At 40.0% G+C, this 18,968-nt stretch overlaps 2 protein-coding genes across 2 annotated transcripts in view; both read left to right on the plus strand.

Moving 5' to 3' along the window:
* Positions 1-6,873, plus strand: part of cfap52 (cilia and flagella associated protein 52) — a 15,019-nt gene extending 8,146 nt beyond the window's left edge. Inside the window, 3 exon segments of the mRNA XM_041982077.1 lie at positions 2,656-2,758; positions 6,311-6,422; positions 6,545-6,873. Coding sequence (XP_041838011.1) covers positions 2,656-2,758; positions 6,311-6,422; positions 6,545-6,726 — 397 coding nt within the window. The 3' untranslated portion in view covers positions 6,727-6,873.
* Positions 6,874-10,493: 3,620 nt separating this feature from the next.
* usp43a (ubiquitin specific peptidase 43a) overlaps positions 10,494-18,968 on the plus strand; it is a 165,638-nt gene continuing 157,163 nt past the window's right edge. The window contains 6 exon segments of the mRNA XM_041982074.1: positions 10,494-11,173; positions 11,175-11,312; positions 11,314-11,397; positions 11,399-11,538; positions 11,540-11,570; positions 11,572-11,621. Coding sequence (XP_041838008.1) covers positions 11,015-11,173; positions 11,175-11,312; positions 11,314-11,397; positions 11,399-11,538; positions 11,540-11,570; positions 11,572-11,621 — 602 coding nt within the window. The 5' untranslated portion in view covers positions 10,494-11,014.

Genomic DNA, 18,968 nt, shown 5'->3' on the forward strand with positions numbered 1-18,968 from the left:
ATAGTTCAATGCAAAGTAAATTCAATAAGATTTATTTGGAATATTTAATATTAAAGCTTTGATTTAAAATATTTAGAGATTTAAATGGGATGACATACATTGCTGTACAAAAGTCTTGAGACAGCTATGTGGGACTCTGCAGGATCTTTTCAACCTCTGTCAAGACAAAGTTTCAGTGGTGAGGAAGACAGTGTGTAATAATTATTGGCATGTAGTGGTAAAGATGGGTATAGAAATGTCTTCAAATGCCAAGCACAGTTGTGAATGGACAGTGGCCATCAGTGGTCAAAATTCTTCCAGACAAAAATGTTTTTATTTTGCAACTGGATCCAGTGGTCTCGGGTGCACAATAACTGCACTGCAGATAACTACTTCCAAATTATGTAAATGTACACTGTCTTCTTCTATGTCCCTTTTTAGGGCATTACTTATCCCAAACGGTGTTCTAGCTTCTATTCACCAAAGCCGGTACTCCAAATTTTTTTAAGTTAAATTTACTTAACTCTAATAAAAGTAGAATGATGGTCTAGCTGCTGTGTTGTGCTGATTAAACTTGCTTTGCCAAGAGGCGCTTTATGGGTATAAGGCTCCTCTTGATAATCAGATTTGTTTATTTACTTATTTATTTTAAATTACAGAATTTAAATACAGAAGACAACGACCCTTAAATCCAAACTAACACCAACCAACTGCTACACCTGTACAGAAACACAACAGAGAGTTTCTTACAGCTTTTACAAGAAAGCAAAGTTGACAATCATCAGGAGCTCCTAAAAGAGACTAGCAAGCTGACAAAAAAACAACAATGTATCAGAGCAAAAACCAGAGTACCAAAACACACACACAAAAACCTAAACAAAAGTAGATGTTAGTGTATAACCCGCCAGGACAATGCAGCGACTGTATCAGCATACAGAGGTTAGAGGCAGACCAGGGCTCACAAGAGACCCGTGTGATCAGAAGCAATACCGGAGCACGAATCCCAGCCACCCCACCAGAACTGCCGAGAAGGTGGAAGAGGAAGGCCACAGTCACGGGGCACAGACCTCCGCAGGCCAAGATCAGCAGCCGCCAACCCCACCAGGCACTGGCCATTCAGGGTAGGTAGTGTGCAGGGCCCAGGGCACCAAGAGCCCAGAAGGACCAGGACCCCCCCCATGACAACCCGGTGAAGGCCAGCACTCACCCCAATGTTCCAGCCAGGCATCCCATGAACCAGGGCACCTTCACACACTTCCCCCCTCCCGTCACCCACCCTTATACACCTACCAACCCACATATACCCACACCCCTCATCTCACCTCATCAAATCTCATCCATCTTCCTTCACTGACTACAAACTCCCAAACTATCTATTTATCCATCCATAGATCAGGAATGCTAACGTCACAAAGCCCTGGAGAAACTTTTTTGGCTTGCCTAAGGCCCTGTTTACTCAAAAACCCAAAATTTTTCCCTTTTTGTTTTCGAAGATAAAAAAGGCATTTACACAACAACAGATTGTGTGTACCTCTGTGCAGATGGAAAACACAAATAGAACTAGGAACAATGTAGTGTGCATGCTAGGCCTGTAGTGGAGAGTAAAACTTTGCAATGACACATCTCATGCATCCTCATAAGACCAGAGGAGAAAACAACTGCTTGCATTGATTATCTAATACATACAATCTATGCATCTTTGCTGTTTGCATACATGTTTAAGTGACTAAATAAATTAAAAAGATTCAGCAGCAAGAACTGAACAAAGAGGTCCGCCATGTTGTTGTTGTGCTGTTTGCGGGTGTAAACAGGGCCTGAGTGCGATAGTGTGGCAAAAGTCTAGTTTTGTTTTTGATTTCAGTTCATGTTTACAGGGACAGGAGTCGCCTTGTGTTTCAAGAAACTTTCACTCTACAGCCTGTTCTCATACCTTTGTGGTTTTGTCCTCCAAAAACTCTGTTACTGTGTAAACAAGAGGCCAAAACTCAACAAAATGTTTGCTGTATACTGTCTCTGTGTTGTCGTGTACACGGGGCATAAGTGAATAATTAACATCCTTTCAGGACCCACTGGATTTCGCTTTAGCAACGTTGTGGGTCATATTCTTTCATTTTACCTGTGCTTTTAATAAATTTCAGCCTGCATCATTTTGTGAGAAGCTAGTGAAAATAGTAGATTTCTCCAAAATCAGCTGGATTATGGACTTCATGGAAAACAATCTTGGATGTAAACAAAACTAAGGAGATGATTGTGGATTTTTCAGAGGATCCTGGAAGAGAAAGATACATATACCTTCACTTGGACAGACTAAACCAGAACTGTAACACTGCTGGCTACAAAATGAGACAGAGCAGACTCTACCCACTGAGAAAACTTAGGTCCTTCAAAGCTTGCAGCAAGATGCTTCATATTTTATCTTAATCTGTGAAGGAGTGTGCAGTCTACTTTCCAGCCATCTGTTGAGGCAGTTGCATCAGAACTCCAACAAACAAAATATAAACAAATGAGGAGTGGCTCAAGACTTTTGCACAAGACTGCATTTTTACATAATTTTTGTTACTATTTGCAAAAAGCACAACCCAAATTCTTTTCAGGCCCCGTTACATTGTTTTTCACAGACATTTCTACACCTGTGAACTACATTCTCCTGTCTTTTTCTTTTACCACCTCCTTTAGGCGATTCGTAAGCCTTAAATTAATGATCGCCAACACAATGTGCCGGACCGTGTGCTACCATCCAGAGGAGTTCCAGATCATCACCAGTGGCACTGACAAAACGGTGTGTTGTGGTTATTTATTTATACATTTATTTTTAGTTGTTTTGTGTTTTTTTTTTTTCCGCTCATTACAATACATGTTATAGCCAATCTAACTGAAAGCTATTGAAGTATATTTTTCCTTATGATATTTCCTAAACCATCAGAGTCAGCTCTTAATTCTGCTTTTGGGGGGGTTGTTTCATAACTCAGCTGATAAGCTTCAAGACAACAATGTAATAGTGGTAATCAGTGAACACCCTACAGAGTCTGAAGACATTGGCACTTATCACTAAATTTAAATGCCACATTATGCTGTCATTGTCATTAAAATGTACAGTTTGTGGGCATGGGAGAAAAAAGGCCTATTTCTCTGGTAAGAACAGTACAGAGGAGCGCAGTGAAGCCTTTCCACAATCACACACCAGCATGTCTCCACATTAGTTTGAATAGCTCACAATTTGTTCCTCATCTCAACATAATTAAGCCATTGTGCTGGCTGCTGGGGACTGGGGCAAAAACACGCCCTCTTATTTAGTTGGTCATTTTGATTAACTGAGCATTGCTGATTTGCATAAGGTTGGAAGTTCACTGTGGCAGAATGACACCCTTGTTCTTTTGATTGTGTACTTTACCCACACCCCTTGTACCCAGCCACACGCTAGACCCATATTGTTGCCGTCCCTGCATGCTGAGAGGTGAGTACAAAGTGTGCTGATTAACACAGCACAGCGGATGTGAGCAGAGAGGGAGTGAAAAGGAGGCATTCAGAGAAGGCGAAGAAGAGGAGAGATAGAGAGGAGTGCTGTGGTGTTCATGCCTTCCTGCGGATGTGCCTGTGCCACCCAAGTGCCAGCCAGATCCACCATCTGCTCATCCCAGGACACAGGCGCTCTGTCTGAGACAACAAATAGCAGCACTCGCTCTCTCTCTCTCTCTCTCTCTTTCTCCCCTCTTCGTACTCCATCCGTTCTTCAAATCCCAGCCTGCCTCAAAGGAAATTCACACCAACAGACCTAAGAGAAGCAATAAGTACTTTGGTGTAGGATCAGAGAGGGATTGGTACTGAGGCAACAAGGAGGAAGCTGGAGATGATCAGTGGGAAAGGAAAAAGGGGAAACATTGTCACATCTATTGTAATATTCAGCTCATTGATTGGCCAGGACCGAAAACGGCTTATTCACTGCAACAAGATGTATGATGTGTCTTAGGGCAAAATGGTGTGACTATACAGCTGAATTTATGGTGTGTTCCACTTGTCTCGGAATTCCAAGTGGCCAAAAATATGCAATGTCATTACCAGGTAGTTGGCATTCCAGCTGTCCCAACTTGGAAAACTGAAACGCCTCCAAAACAGCGAATTTATGAGCATCTACAAATGATGTATAAAAAGTAGAAAATCACAAACTTATTGTAAAAATGGGCACCATGAGAACACCAGCCAATCTTGGTGATGAAAAGTAATAAATCACACACATTAATGCACTTTTTCACAAACAAACCTGCCATGACAACATAATTATCGATAATAACAACTCGCGTGAGTTTACACTAGAAACTTAAGGAACACAAAATATAAAGAATTTTAATAAAGACAACAATGAACTACAAGTGGTACTGGACAACTACAAGTGATACTGGACACGGCCATCTTTAAATCTGGTTTCTCAGTTCGCAGTTTGAAAAAGCAAGATTACTTTGTCATTTCCTGCAAAACTTCCTCAGAATTTCAAGTTTCGAAGAAAGTTGGAGCACAGGTCAGGCACGAAAATGGCTCATTCATCACAAAGAGACGTAAGACGTGTCTTTTTATAAAACGATGTGACTATAATGCTGGATTTATACTCGCTTGGTGTCTGCGTACGGCGAGGCCGGTGCAGCTGACGCTGGTAAAATGTGCTCTCGCACGCAAGCGTAAAGTTATGGCGCTGTGTTGTAGTTTCTCCTCCACAGTTACAGCAAAAATTATGTGAGAAGCTCCAGAAATCTGTAAACACACAATCACAAACTGACCAGTCACAAGGGAGTACTTCCACGTAACCGCAGGGCAAACACAGGCGCATGTGAGGTCTAAAAGAGGTGTGTGTTGAGCCTCTGTGGACCTGGGTGGAGCATACGGCGGTGACGGCGTAACCGACCTTACGCAGACGCCACGCAAGTATAAATCCAGCTTTAGATTGCACACAGATTAGCTTTAGCTAACTAATGAGATTATGTAGTGATGAAATAGCAAAGCAAGTGAATATGTTTTTTTATTTATTTATTTATTTAATACTAATACTTGTTTCACTGCACCAATTTAGATTTTTTGTAATTTTTTTTCCATAAAATAAAAAAATAATCCATTTTAATCAAAGTTTTTTCTGGAAGAAAAAAAGAAAAACACCAAAAGGGAGAAATCCTTTGGCAAGTGTGCATAAATATTATATTGATATCACAAACAATATCTCATCATCGACAGAGTAATGAGATGTGTTTGCTGAAAGATGACTGAGGTCTGGAACACACATAACGAATTTTTTAATCTTATGAGATTTTTTATCTGGTCGAGAAGATGAGACGTGAAGATAAAAAAATCACTTTTGATCGTATTGTGTGTGGTGTACTCCGAAAATGTAATCACAGAACAACACACACATAAAGATGCTGTCCCGCAGCTCATCTACAATCTCTAGTCCTCCGATCCGGACAAACGGTGAAACGTAGAAGAACCATAGCAACAACCGGCAAAAAACAAAGAAGAAGAAACATAGTAACAACCGGAAAACTCTTACTCTTCTCACATTGATGTTACTGAGCTGTTTAACCTCAGATTATTGCTCTGAGAGTGCCATTCTGAAGCTTTAAATATTCTTTATTAATTGTACATTTTGTTCCTCTATTCTGCCCTGACCAACTATATTTGATATGTGTGTGGTTTTATATTTCCTTTCTCTGTCGTGTGTGATAAGCATGGCCGTGTGCAGAGAAATTAAATCCAGTCTAGGGGCAAATTCCAGAAATGCTGGTCTTTTCCTGAGCAACTCTGTGTAACTTTAACTTTTCCAGTAATCAAACTATGTATGATAATACTTATTTCCATTTCTGAGAAGACTTAATAGAGTTTGAAGTGTTATTTGTGTAGCAAATGACCTCTGGACTTTTTAACAGACATATGGGAACTGATATTAGTGCCCGATGAGCTGCTAAATCTCTACCTGGAGACTCGTTCATACATTCCAACTCGAATGCTGCTTTGGTGATCAGAGCTGTCTGCGCCTTCATTTACATTTACAGCAACTTACTTAGATTTAATCAGCTAATTTGTGTAAATAAGAAGGAAGGACCAGTCTTGCTCTGCACTACTGACATGTTTATGCTCCCTGCGCTATAAATAACCTCAGCCAACAACATCCTTTTGTGAGACTTGGTACTTCGACGGTTGTAGATTGATTCATGTGCATACAGGGTGAGAAAGTGAAGCTGTAAAAGTGTTTGTTTTTTCCCCATCTTGATTTCTTCCATAAGCAATGTTGTTGATGAATGACTGACATCTGCGTTTGGCATTTTAAATGTTCTGTTTATTTGATTTTAAGATTACGTACTGGGAGTTGTTTGATGGCTCTGCTATCGGAAAATTGGAAGGCTCCCAGTTTGGGGCCATCAATAGCCTCCACATCTCGCAGGACGGTCAACACTTTGTGTCAGGTACAACCCTTTCCACATCTTCTTGTCACATTGCTTGCTACGCTGATCCCGTGCTCTCTTTCCATTCTTCTCTCAGATTTCTTTCACCTTCTAAATATCTTTTCTGCCATTTTTTTTACCAGGTGGAGAAGAAAAACTGGTGAAGGTGTGGGAGTATGTGAAAGGTGTAGTAACCCATGTAGGTGTAGGTCATGGGGGCAGTATCACCAAAGTCAAGCTCTGCTCCAACAGCTCCACCTTAATCAGCACCAGCGCAGATGGGGCTATTCTGCGGTGGAAGTTCCCTCGCCCTCCCCCATCTTGATAACGTGGGATGAAGTCCTGCAGTCTAGAGAAACAGACATAATATATCAGTCAACTCATTCTCTAAATTTTTAGAGTTTTCTCGTGTTATTTTGTTTTTGACTTGGCATGAATCGCTTTTAAAATTAAACAATGTTGAATTAACATTGAAAAAAAACTGAAGAAATATAATAAAACTGAATATAACTCAGGAGTGTTCTGACTTAACAAGACTGTTGCTTAGTCAATAAATAAATTAATTAAGCAATAGTGGCTATACAGGATTCAGGCAGTATTCAGAAACCCCGTTTTTATGGACATAGTTTAGAAACTCCTGGTACCAGACTGGACTTGACCAGCATGTGAAGAGTTGTAGAATGGCATGTTCATGTTTCAGAACAACACTGGAATAAAAACATCAAGGAAATGATGGAAACGTTGAACGGCTACCTGACTATTCATTTCAACAAATCAGCGCATCTGCTACTAAATTTAATCTTTAGCACCGGTGAGCTGTGAAATTAAACTTCAGATGATTAAAAGATGGGACTGCCATATAATGCACTAAAGATGCTGGATTTCTATTGAAAAGCAGAACTGTACATAATGTGTTGGGTTAAATAGTACATCAGATCCATTTTACCAGCTTTGTAGGGCTTCCTGTGTTGCAGCAGCACTGAGGTGTATGACGACAGCTCCTTAGCTATTTTACAGAAGGATAAACCTGCTGTAAATGATGGTGTGTTTCAAGACTTCATCAGTGTGATGAAACAAAAGACGTATGGAGGGGAAATAAATGGTTCATCTGAGAACTAGTTGCTGTGAGAAAGCTGAGATCTTACATTGGATATAAGATCTGGACATGTGTGCACATCTACTGTCACATTCATTATTTTCTTTTTTCAGTTATGCTGTTGTAGATTTGGTGCTATACTCGGGCTCATTGCTAAGTTCTGTCCAAGTTGTATCTGTCAGATGGCCTTTCAGTTGACTCTTGAAAACTTTGGCTTACAGAGGAGTTTGTGGTCAACTTAGTGGTTGCCAGGTTCCCATGTTTTATGCATGAAAACAAGCCCAAATCATCAGTCCTTCACCTGCGTGCGTGAGAGTTAGCGTTAGGTGTTTCTGCTAATATGCTGTGTTTGGTTTTCCTCAAACATGGTGCTGTGCATTATTATGACCAAACATCTCCACCGTGGTCTTGCATGTCCAAGGGACATTGTTCCAGAAGTCTTGTTGTTTGTTCAGATGCAGCTTTGTGAAACTAAGCTGTGCTGCAAAAGAAGAGTTTTTTCTCCTGGCAGCTCTTCTTAACAAGTCATTTGAGTTCAGACTTTTTGTAATTGCTCAGTTATGAACTTTAAAGTAGTAATATTTAACTTTCTGGCCTTAAAAACATGTGTTTCTGACTTGTTTTGATGGCACAGGGACATTTATTTTGTAAATTCCTGGAGCCATCGTTGCCCTGTAGTGTTTCTAGGCTGAGAAACTGCACTCTGCAACTTTTACTTTCAAGATGCTGCTTCACTTTGCATCAGAGCTCTGCTTAACACACCATGTCACATGCTGGCAACTGGATATCAACACTAGGTTTTTTGATTGTGCACCGTGGCTGATTCATCAGAGAAACACAAGAGGACAGTTTTGGATGAAAAGAGGAAAAGAAAGAGAAAGAGCTGGAGCAAGAGTACAGGTAGGATTCAAGATGGATGCAAAATTTGCTGCGATGGTGAGAAAATCTGAGTTCAGCAGTGCTTTACCATTTACCATGCTAACTGAGCTGTGTAGAGGTTACGATGTAATGAGCATTGCATGATCTGACGTTGGGATGAACTTACTGGGACGTCCACTCCTGGTTAGATGGCAGCTGTCTGTGAATAATATTTCTACATTTCTAACTATAGATTTATGAACTCCAAATTGTTTGGATATCGCCATAAAAGGTTCTTAGATTGATGGATAGCAACGGTTGGCATTACGTTAACACACACCTGAAGGTCCAGTAAGTGATGTTTATTCGTATAACACCTTTCACAGTCACAAAGTGCTTCACAGAGAAAGTAAGATGATGAAATTCACAACAGAAATACAGAAATAAAAAAGCAGTCATTAGAGTCAAGGTTGAGACTTTAAAGATTCTGATATGATGATCTCAGACTGGGACAGGTGTTTAGCTGAGGCAGGTCAGTAATATAAAGAGGACCATGAAGGCTTCTCTGACCATGAGAGCTCCAGAGCAGCGAACTGCCAGAATGTCTGCTTTCATAGAGGTTCTCTGCAGCACCTGACTGATACTATCCTCTTAAACTACTCACAAAAAGTTGGGTGCAATTTAGAGAAAACTTAAAAAGTTCATGCTACACTCACATATCAAGGTTGTAGGAAATTTTATCAATAATCATGCAAGTTCCTAGATCTCAAACAATTTATTAAACAAAAGCCAAGAACAGTGGTGGGTATACCGCAACATAAAAATAGTCAGTGTCTAAACAGCTGATCATGTTTTAGGTGTGGTTCTGGTCTGATGACGTCTCAGTGTGGACAGTGTGATGAAAAGAACTGTTTAAATACAAGTTTTAGTTGAACCAGAACATTTAGTAGTCGATTCATAGACACTTTTTTTGTAGTTAAATGAAACTAAATGAGATTAAAGAATTTAAAAATACTTTTTTTAATCCCAGAGGGAAATTACAATGTTGTAATAGTTTTTTTTTTCTTTTTCTTTTTTTTTTATTATCTTGAAGGACAGCATGTTGGGCACTAAATACTCAAAGGGGCTGCGTGTAACAAAATCAAAGGTCTAAAACAGAAATTTTTTAGAAATCATTAAAAACTATTTCTGCTAGTTTCTAATGACTTTACTAAAATAACTTGAGGTTTTATTCTTTTAGAATGAGCCATTTATATCTACTTGGTGTGGGTCCACACACAGGGCAGCTGCCATATTAGAGCCACAGTTTTTACTACGGTGTCTCTGAATGGACAAACAACTCTGTGTGTGAAGCGAGAATCCTTTGAGCTTCTAAACTGCAGTACCAGCTCTATTTTTATAGGAACTAGAGCACTGTTTGGGATAAATAACACCTTAAAAGGTACATAAAAGAAAACACATGTACACAGTTTTGAAGTAGTTACCTGTAGAAAAGTTATTTCCATGTCCATCTTTACCACTAAATGACAGTAATTCTTACACACTGTACCTTTAAATATTGAACAATCGTACATGTGCATTTAAAAAGTTCAGAAAAGTCAAATTAAATTAAACATTAAAGGTTTTAGTACATTTTTGGTTCATTCACACAAAAAGCTGAATATCATTAACTTTTTGTGAGTAGTGTTATTTCCTTTGGAAGCGACAAGGATGAACTTTTCAGACTGCTTCTGCCATGGGAAGCTGATTGTGTCAGAAAGCCATTTACCACATTTTTAACATTCTAAGGTTACTTTTATTTGGTCATAATTGTGTAAAATCATACAGTGGAGAGAAAATGTGTTAATCATGTCCATATGTGTGCTGCTTACACACGGGACTTGCTCTGGACGAGGTCGAACAGCGTTTTAGTCACTTCTCACACCAATGTTATATTGACTTTAGATTTGATGATGAATATACAATACTATTTTTTAAAGACTTCAATTTTACAACCCCATACTACTCCCACAGCAACTGCAAGTGATAAAGTTCTTCACATTGAAAATGCAAGCAAGGTGATGGTGTAATAGTCCTACAGGGGCAGTTTAAAGCCACATGGTTTGACACTTATTAAAGGCAACTTCCCACTTCCCGGTGTTTCCAAACTAGTCGTACAAAGTTGAACAGTCTTTCGGAAGGATGATAACTACTGTTCCCTTGTACAGAAACTCTAGTCATTTCTGTCATGAGAAATTTAGCTAATCTAATCCGGGTTGATTAAATTCTCGTCTGGTGACGGGCATTAGACAGGATTCTCCAAGTAGTTCACTGTGACTTCAAAGACAGGGAGGGACGGCGGTGTTGGGAGAGTCAGGACGCCAGGCGCAGGATCCAGCGCAGAGCAGTCGACGAGGAAGCGTGGCCCCTGAACCTGAGCTGTAGTTCCTGCGGAGATTGTCAGCCATCAAAACGCGCGAACCGGTGACACAGGCTGGGAGACTGTCCGTTGGGAACAATAACAGCAGTCATGTGCCTTATTGGCACCGAGACGGTGCCTCCTCAGCGTTAAGGTTTTGTCGAAGAAGTAAAGCGGAGGAGGAGGGGTAGACAGCCTGGCAGACAGGTGCACCTCCTCAGTCTGTTTCATTTTCTGTCGCTCCTGAGAAGGAACTGAGCCATGGATAGTCGCAAGGAAAACAAGGTAAGAAAACAACCGATGAAGCCCAAAACGTCGAGCCGAAAAGAGAAAAAATTGAAAAGTGGGTTGTTTACGAGGAGGAAATCGCTGCGATCTTTTGGGAATTTCATGGGAAGGGTCCTCAAAACTTTGGGTACTTTTGGCGCACTTTGGCGACGCGGAACCGGACGCGGAGGATGACGATGGCGGCTTTCGGACAAAGCGCTTCAGGGGGTTCAAAGACGACTTTTCGCAGACCTCAAGGGAGGGAACCATGAAGAAGAGCTCCACGGTGTCCCTCCGCCCACGGCTCAGTGAAAGCCAGGCTGTCGTGGTGCTACGGCGACAAGACCCCCGGCGTTGCTGGGAATGCGAACCACGGCAAACACCTGTTTCATGAACGCCGTGGTTCAGTGCCTCAGCAACACGGACCTGCTGGCCGAATACCTCGGGCGGGAGAAGTACAGGTCGGATATATGCCTTGGGAAGGTGAAAAGGAGAGGAGCCCGGAGATACGCTGAGAGGGAGGGGAGAGGTGACCGAGCAGCTGGCGTCCGCTGGTTCGAGCGCTGTGGACGCTGCAGTACACCCCACAGCTGTCCGTGGAGTTTCAAGGTGAGTGTTTTCTGAAGCGTTACCTGCAGTTTTGCTTCCGATAGATCGGCAAGGGACATTTGGCAAGGGCCATTTCACAGTTTTTGGTGTTGTCCATCTTTCATTTATTAATTTACTTTTGTTTTATTCTTTAGTAAAATTATTTAAACCCAGATTTGACCAGTAAGCCATGTTTGGTCAAAAACGTGACTTAACTGGTCACATCTGGGTTTAATAAGTTGACAAAAAACTAAAAATAGATTAATAAATGAAAGATTCCTCAAATTTCTATTGCTGTTTTGTTAAACTGTTGTCTTTAAAAAGTCTTTATTATTTCAGTTCAGCTCAGCTTTATTTGTACTTTAGCGCCAATTCACAACAAAGTTATATCAGTGCATTTTACAGACATAATCCAATTCAAGCAAATTCATTGTGGTCCAATTAAAACAATCCACATTAAGCTGTAAGTGATCATTCATTCATTCCTCACTGGATACAAAACGTTTGCAGGCCAAATAAGTACTATTTTTTAAATAGTGTATTTATATTAGATTGGGCAAATTATATAATTCATCAGTGTATTTTAAACATGATCTTGCAGAATGTCTACAGATAGTACTATAATGATTACCGTCCCCCTGTCAATACCTTATAGGCAAGCATTTCAGGAGGAGGAGATGAACATGAGTCATGTAAAGACAATAAAGTTACCTCACCGCTTTAGATTATGGCTTTGACTTGTTGTTTGTTGAGCTAGCGGTAGTTTTGTGTGCACATGCTATTTGGTTACTGATAACATTAAAACTTTGGTATCTCAATTTGACTAAACATTGTAGGTTTTTAAGTGGTTGGTCTGCATTCCAGACTGTTTCAAAATGGTGTGAAGGGAGACAAGCATCTCGGTATTTCACACACACACTTGCAGATGCAGATGTTGGTAGATTATGCTACAGCTGCACATTTACCAGGTAAACGTAAGGATATTAAGTCCACCAGGATCAAACCCCTCACAGCTTGCAGTCTGTTATGAGGCTGAGCTTTTGGGTCTTGAGGGGGTTAAAAGTAAATGACAGAGAGCCAGCAGGCTTTCCAGCTGCTTTCCTGCACCAGGGCTGGGGAAGATGGAAGGTGATTCAATTTACTGTAGAAAAAGGTTAAAACTTGACATCCTGTTGGACCAAAGACACAAAAAGCATTTATACACAGTCCAGACCAGAGAATGTGGCTGAATCTCTTTTATTAAGACGTTTTCAGAAGGTACTTAGTGAGACAGTTTAATTGAAGAGAAGGGAATTTGCATGAATCGAGATTATTAAAACAGTAATAAAACAAAGTGTATTTGGATGAAATTCAGGGTTGCAACCCTTCCTAGGAGTGAACACTGACATCTCACCAAGAGCTCAAAAGATATTAAGAAAACAAAGACGAAAAAGCAGCCTATGTTAATGATGACACATCTGCAAAAAACCTGAAGTGTGTCCACTGTTAAGTAAAACACAGAATGAAGATGTAATTCAGCTCTTCAGACAGTGAGGAGAAAATGGAACTTTTGGCAGAAATGCAAAATATAGTTTGTGTGACATCATGAAAAATAGAAATAACCAGAGTTGAAGATGTGGAGAGCTGGAAACTGCACATCTGAATGAGGGTTGATAATAAAAATTGGATCCAGATCATTAAAAGTTAATTGCTTTTACTCTGAGCTCACATCTATTAGAAGTTTCTTTAAAAAGCAGGCCTCGCTTTTTGAGTAATTCTGTGAACAACTTAACACATGACCTAGTCAAGATCTTTAGTCCCTGATACAATCCCAGTACTTTAAAATTTAGTAATGGTTTGACACTGAGCTTTAAAGGCCATTTATGCTCCCTTACGTATGCCTCTGCAGCCCTACGCAGAGCCTACGGTGGTGACAGCAAAACTGACCTGAGCAGACGCCGCGTTGAGTATAGCTGAGGCCTTGAGAATGCAGCTGCCCTTCCTGCATACTTGTCCTTCTTCTTCAGATACGCAGCCTCCATTCTGTCCTTGCTGGATTGGTGAGGAAGAATCAAAGCCCTATGTTGTGTTGTAAGAAGGTTGGGGTTCTCTCTTAAGGGAACCTTATCAGCTGGATGGGGTCAGCCATTGTCTTCCTCTCAGTTCCAGGTGTCAGGAGCGACCATGCCCTGGCAATGTTAGACGTAGCCTGGTCTCCCTGTCTAACAAAATTAATTTGCCTCTGTGATCATACCGGGCTGGCCTTGTTAGTGAGTTACCTAGATTTCCGCAAGCTTACACAGGATCTGGGGTCTCATTTATTAAACATTGCATAGGCATCCAAAAGTTGAAAATACATATGTCAAAAGAAATCCAGACTTATAAAATCATGTGCACACACACCAGCAAACAATTCTCTTTATAAATCACAGACTACTTGGAAATGTGTGCACTGGAATCGGCCTCATGTCCCGCCCTAAAGACCAAACCAGCGAAAAAGTTTTTTGTGAAAAACTGTAATGGAAATGCAATGATGTTCTGGAGGCTTGGAAAAATGTCACAAATCAACCTGATCAAGAATCTGAATAAAACTTGGTTTACCACTGCTTCCCAAGTTGTCCACTACCCTTGATGATGTTGGCCAACTGCTTCGATCTTGTATGACTCCCCATCTAGCCTTACCACCTCAGAGATCACCAGGTCCAGCCTCTCCTTTGCATTGGCTCTGGATCACATTTTTGGCATTCCTGCTAAAAAGACCAGTCCTGCTCTGTTGCAAAACTTCCACGACCTCTCTGTCTTTCAAACAGTTAATGGCGTGGTTTCACCATTGCGATGTTTATGGTGAAATAGTGATGGTTTATGTTTTTTCTCACTATGTCGAATTCCTCATACTTGTCTGGAATTGGGAAAACAACAAAACAAAGGCATGTCCTTCAGCCACCTTTTATCAAAACGCCTCATTGCACGGACACAGCGATTTGTGTCCTGTGCATGTGTGAAGTGGGCGAGAGGATGTTTACTGAGGAAAGTGCATTTGGCTCAGAAAACTGGGTTTCCCCCCTGCTGAGAAGCCAATAACGGTGTTCACTCAGAGAGATGACATTGCTTGAGGACTGAAATGCCCAACCTAGCCTAAACCAACCCGTCCCTGTAGCTTGTCAGGAGGAAACTGATTATTGATGCCCAGCTTTGTCGTGTTTAAAGAGAGGCCTGAAAGATGTGGAAAGTTATTTTTGTTTGAGATTAAGTTTAGGTTTAGGTAATAGAGGACAGTTGTAGGACATCAGTAAAAGTCATGCCATCTAGGTTGTTTATACCAGAATAACTTCAGGGAAACAGCTGGAACATCTGTCAGTATTTTAATATTAAATGAATGTCGTGGAAATTAAAATGCACATTTAATGGAGATGGAAAAGTGAGATGTTTTCTTTTGTTCATTCATTTTATGTTTTACTTTGCAGAAAAAAACCTCATGACACAAAATGATTAAGCTGATCAGTCTGGATTTATAATCAAGAATGAGGTGAAAATAATTGCTTTTTGTTTTTTATTTAGTTACAGAAGGAAACCAAAACATGGACTCATGAACCACAAACCTCAATTTTTTTATATTCATCATCAATTAGATCTCCAGGAATTTGTGATTCAGTGATTGCAGCTCTGCAACTTTACTTCCATGTTTGATTAGGACCATGTGGATCTGTATGACTGATATGTGTCACATGTGCCGTTCTAAAATCATGACTTTTGGCATCTTAAATAAGGCAGATGATCACAGCTAAGCACCATTTGCGACTTGTCTTCTGCGTGGAAGTGTATGTAAAACTGTTAAGACGAAACTAAAAATGTCAGTTGGCAAAGACTTTTTCTCTACAGCAAAAACACCGCCAGAAGAATTTCTGAAGTGCACATACGAGAAACAATCCCCCAGATGGAGCCTGTAACATTCAGATTTGTTGCAAACGCTGAAAAAATGACAATTGTTTGATTTATCTTTTCTGCTTTTGTGTTTGCAATAAGGTTGCCAGGTTTAAGAACATTCTGCTCATTGGTGAAATATTCTCCCAGTGCACTGATTTCAATAGATACTGTTGAAAAATCATTGATTTTTCATGGCCTTTTGCAAAAAAAAACAAAAAAAAAAAACCCAAAAAGAAAACGGACGTTAAAAACCACAGCAAATTTTGTGGCAGCTTTCACAAAGCTTCAGTAAAACCAGCTTTTTTATGTTGCAGCAATCGGAAAAAATGCCCCAATATCCTAACAGGATTGTTTATTTTAATCTTTTTTTATTTCCACTACAAATTCAATCTGAGATCCAGGACTGTACTGAAGAAAAGTTTAATTGCTGTTTGCTGTGGGCGAGATGCATTATTCACCCTGAAATATGACCTCAGCATCGGACAAACCTGCTTTTTATTTCAGGAATGACCAAAGTGTATTACCATAGACTGTCATTTCCTCTGGTCCTTGACCCAAGTCAACCTCATTTCATCAGTGCCTGAGGAAATTAGCTAGCTTTCTTCTGGCAGCTAGCTGTACAGATTTGAGATTCATAACTGAATATCACTTGATCCTCACATCTACAGTCAGCCCCGCTTCTCTTCAGCCAACTGTAACCCTTGTTTTCTTTTATTTAGGTGTTATTTGACCTTTTTTTTTTTTAATGCAGAGCCTGTGTTGTTCTAGTTTCGTACGGTTGAATCACAAACATTGACTTCTTTGTTCTGCTATTTATTTCTATTTTTTTGTATATTGCTTAGCATTTTTTATTTATTTTTTTGTTTTTAACACCTTCCTTGATTTAACTGTATGTCTCCCTTTCACAATCTCCCTATTTTGTTTGTATTTTTTCTCAAATTTAAAAAACAGCTGAATGGGAACAAGCACAGTCTTTTATATTGGTTAATTACCTTCTCAAGAGGTTTCTTCCTCCTTTCCGTATTTTCTCTTGTAGGGGCCATGTTTCCTGTCAATCAGCTAGATGCAACAGCTCATTAAAGTCTGCAAGCACTCTCTTTTAACTGCACACTCAGTACACATTTACTGTAGAAATGTGCAGGAATTTACATTAGTTTAAACATGAAATGTGATTCCTTGTTTTTTTCCCTTCTTGATTCATTGTTTGTTCTCTACATGAGCTTAAACAAAAATACAATAAATTACAATTTAATTATATATATATAGTTTTTTTAGATGTTTTACAAAGTCTGCATGTTTAGCTGTTATTAGAAATAAAAAGGTGTCATATTTGACCTTTTTTTTCTTCCAAATTATAAAACAGCTGAATAAATATCCTCTTAGAGGGGGTTTTTTATTTAAGGAAGTGTTCAGACACCACTGAGGTTGACAATATGGGAAAAGCTAAAATGACTTCGTTATTTATACTGTTTGAACTCTGCTACAGCTTGTGACTTGGTGTCCATGGTTTCAGATGGCACAGAAGCCAAAACAAGATAGACAAAAGAGCTAAAGTAGGACTGCGGAAGAGCAATGTCGGAGGCAGAAAATAATCTGAATGACCTTCTGTTCCTTATTTTTCTTCACAGATTGCCACACACACATGAACACAAAGTTTGGTCTGCAAGCAGTGTTTATTTTCCACCACATCAGACAGTATTGATACTCAGTCTGACTTAATATATCTAAAAATGATATGCAACATGTTGGTCCACTTTCCCTTCTTGAAAAGTAGTCATCTTGAAGGAAGTATCTGTTCTTAAAAAGCATCACTAATGGGACCCCATATCAAACACAAATGTGTCCTTTAAGTTATTCCTTGATGACATACTGGATTATTTTTTGCCTGAAACATGTGCAGTAGTGTCCCTGTTTAAAACAAGCAAGCAAACAAACAAACAAAACAACAAAAAAAAAGATTGAAAATGTGAACCTTTCAGACCACAGAACAGTTTTCCACTTCACCTTGGTCCATCTTAAATGAATTAAGGCTTAGAGACAATTAGCATGTTTATGGATGTTGATTATTAATGTTTTTACATGTGTGGATATGGAGGTGAACTGTTCCTCACTGCTTAACATTAAGCTCATGAAGTTAATTTGACTCCAGTATTGTGTCCTACAAATAAATTTCAGCAAGCTCTTTGCATCCATCTGAGAGGTTAAATCCACTGGCTTGACTGGAAATGATTTACTTTGCCCCATTATGATCCGCATCTAAAAGTGTTTGGTGTTGAAAATGGTGAGAACCAGGGTTAAATGGAAAGATACATTTACCAGTCCAGTAGTTTAGACACCATGAGGGGCAGGAGTGCATATGAAGAAGTGTGTCTCCATGCTCATAGGCATGAAAAAGAAAGAAAAAAATCACTGGAAAGAAGTTCATGTTTGATGTTAAAATGTCTTGAAAAGGGGTACAAGGCTACTTGGTGGGATCAGAAAGCATCAGCGTATCATTATCACTAGAAGTCCCAGGAATTTTGATATCTCCCTAAAGTCCCAGAGAAGGGTCGAAAGACCTTTAGTCCAAACTGACGGACTCTGCTGGCAAAAATTAGCATCTCTTCATTTGTAAATGCAGCCATTACCTGAGGAATGCACCCATTGCATCCAGCCCCTCCTTGTTACCTTGAAACGTCTGGTAAATTCTGTGGCAGTGGGGGCTGGTGGGCTGAGGGGATAAATAGTAGCTAGCTTCACCTCCAACAAATAGACAGGAAGCAAAATGCAGAGGCGGCTTACAACTCAGCAGGCATTGGACCTGAATCCTCAGCGATACCAAACCCTTGTGACTCAGATGGAGAAGAGATACAAATTCAGCTGGATTCGGACTCTGACTCTGAGCCAGTCTTCAGGTAAGATTTGAAAACTATTATTGAAACTTTTTTGGTATGACAAATTTCTTTCTTTCTGCTTTTGTCCTGTACTGTGAGTTGCAACACTGGAATTTCTCCATTTGGTACAAATAAAGGATTTTTTTTAATCTTATTTCCAAAACATCCTATTTTCGTCCTCTGAAATTGTGAAATTGTTTACCCTTGCAGATGATGAGACTGCTCCACTGCCAGAAAAGAGGGTCGGTTGGGAAGTGAGAGGACAGAGATGGCTAAAGATGGCACAGTGTGGCATGAAGAACAGCTGGGACATGTCTCAATTCACCCCAATAGAACCATACGGCACAGATGGAGAGCCAACTGCTAAGGCCAGAAGAAGTATCCGACTCGTCTCAAAGCTTCTTCTGTTTTATAACACTTGAAATGCTTCGTAGCATTCAAGAATGGACCATTCAGCATGCACGGCAAAAGGAGCAGGCAGATTGGTTCATGAACCTCCCAGAAACTAATGGCATTTATTGCAATTATTATCTTGCGGGGGTGAGAAAGTTCCATCACTACGTGACAATTGGTCAGCAGAGCTG

The sequence above is a fragment of the Melanotaenia boesemani genome, chromosome 4 (assembly GCF_017639745.1).
Source record: "Melanotaenia boesemani isolate fMelBoe1 chromosome 4, fMelBoe1.pri, whole genome shotgun sequence".
Taxonomy (NCBI): Eukaryota; Metazoa; Chordata; class Actinopteri; order Atheriniformes; family Melanotaeniidae; genus Melanotaenia; species Melanotaenia boesemani.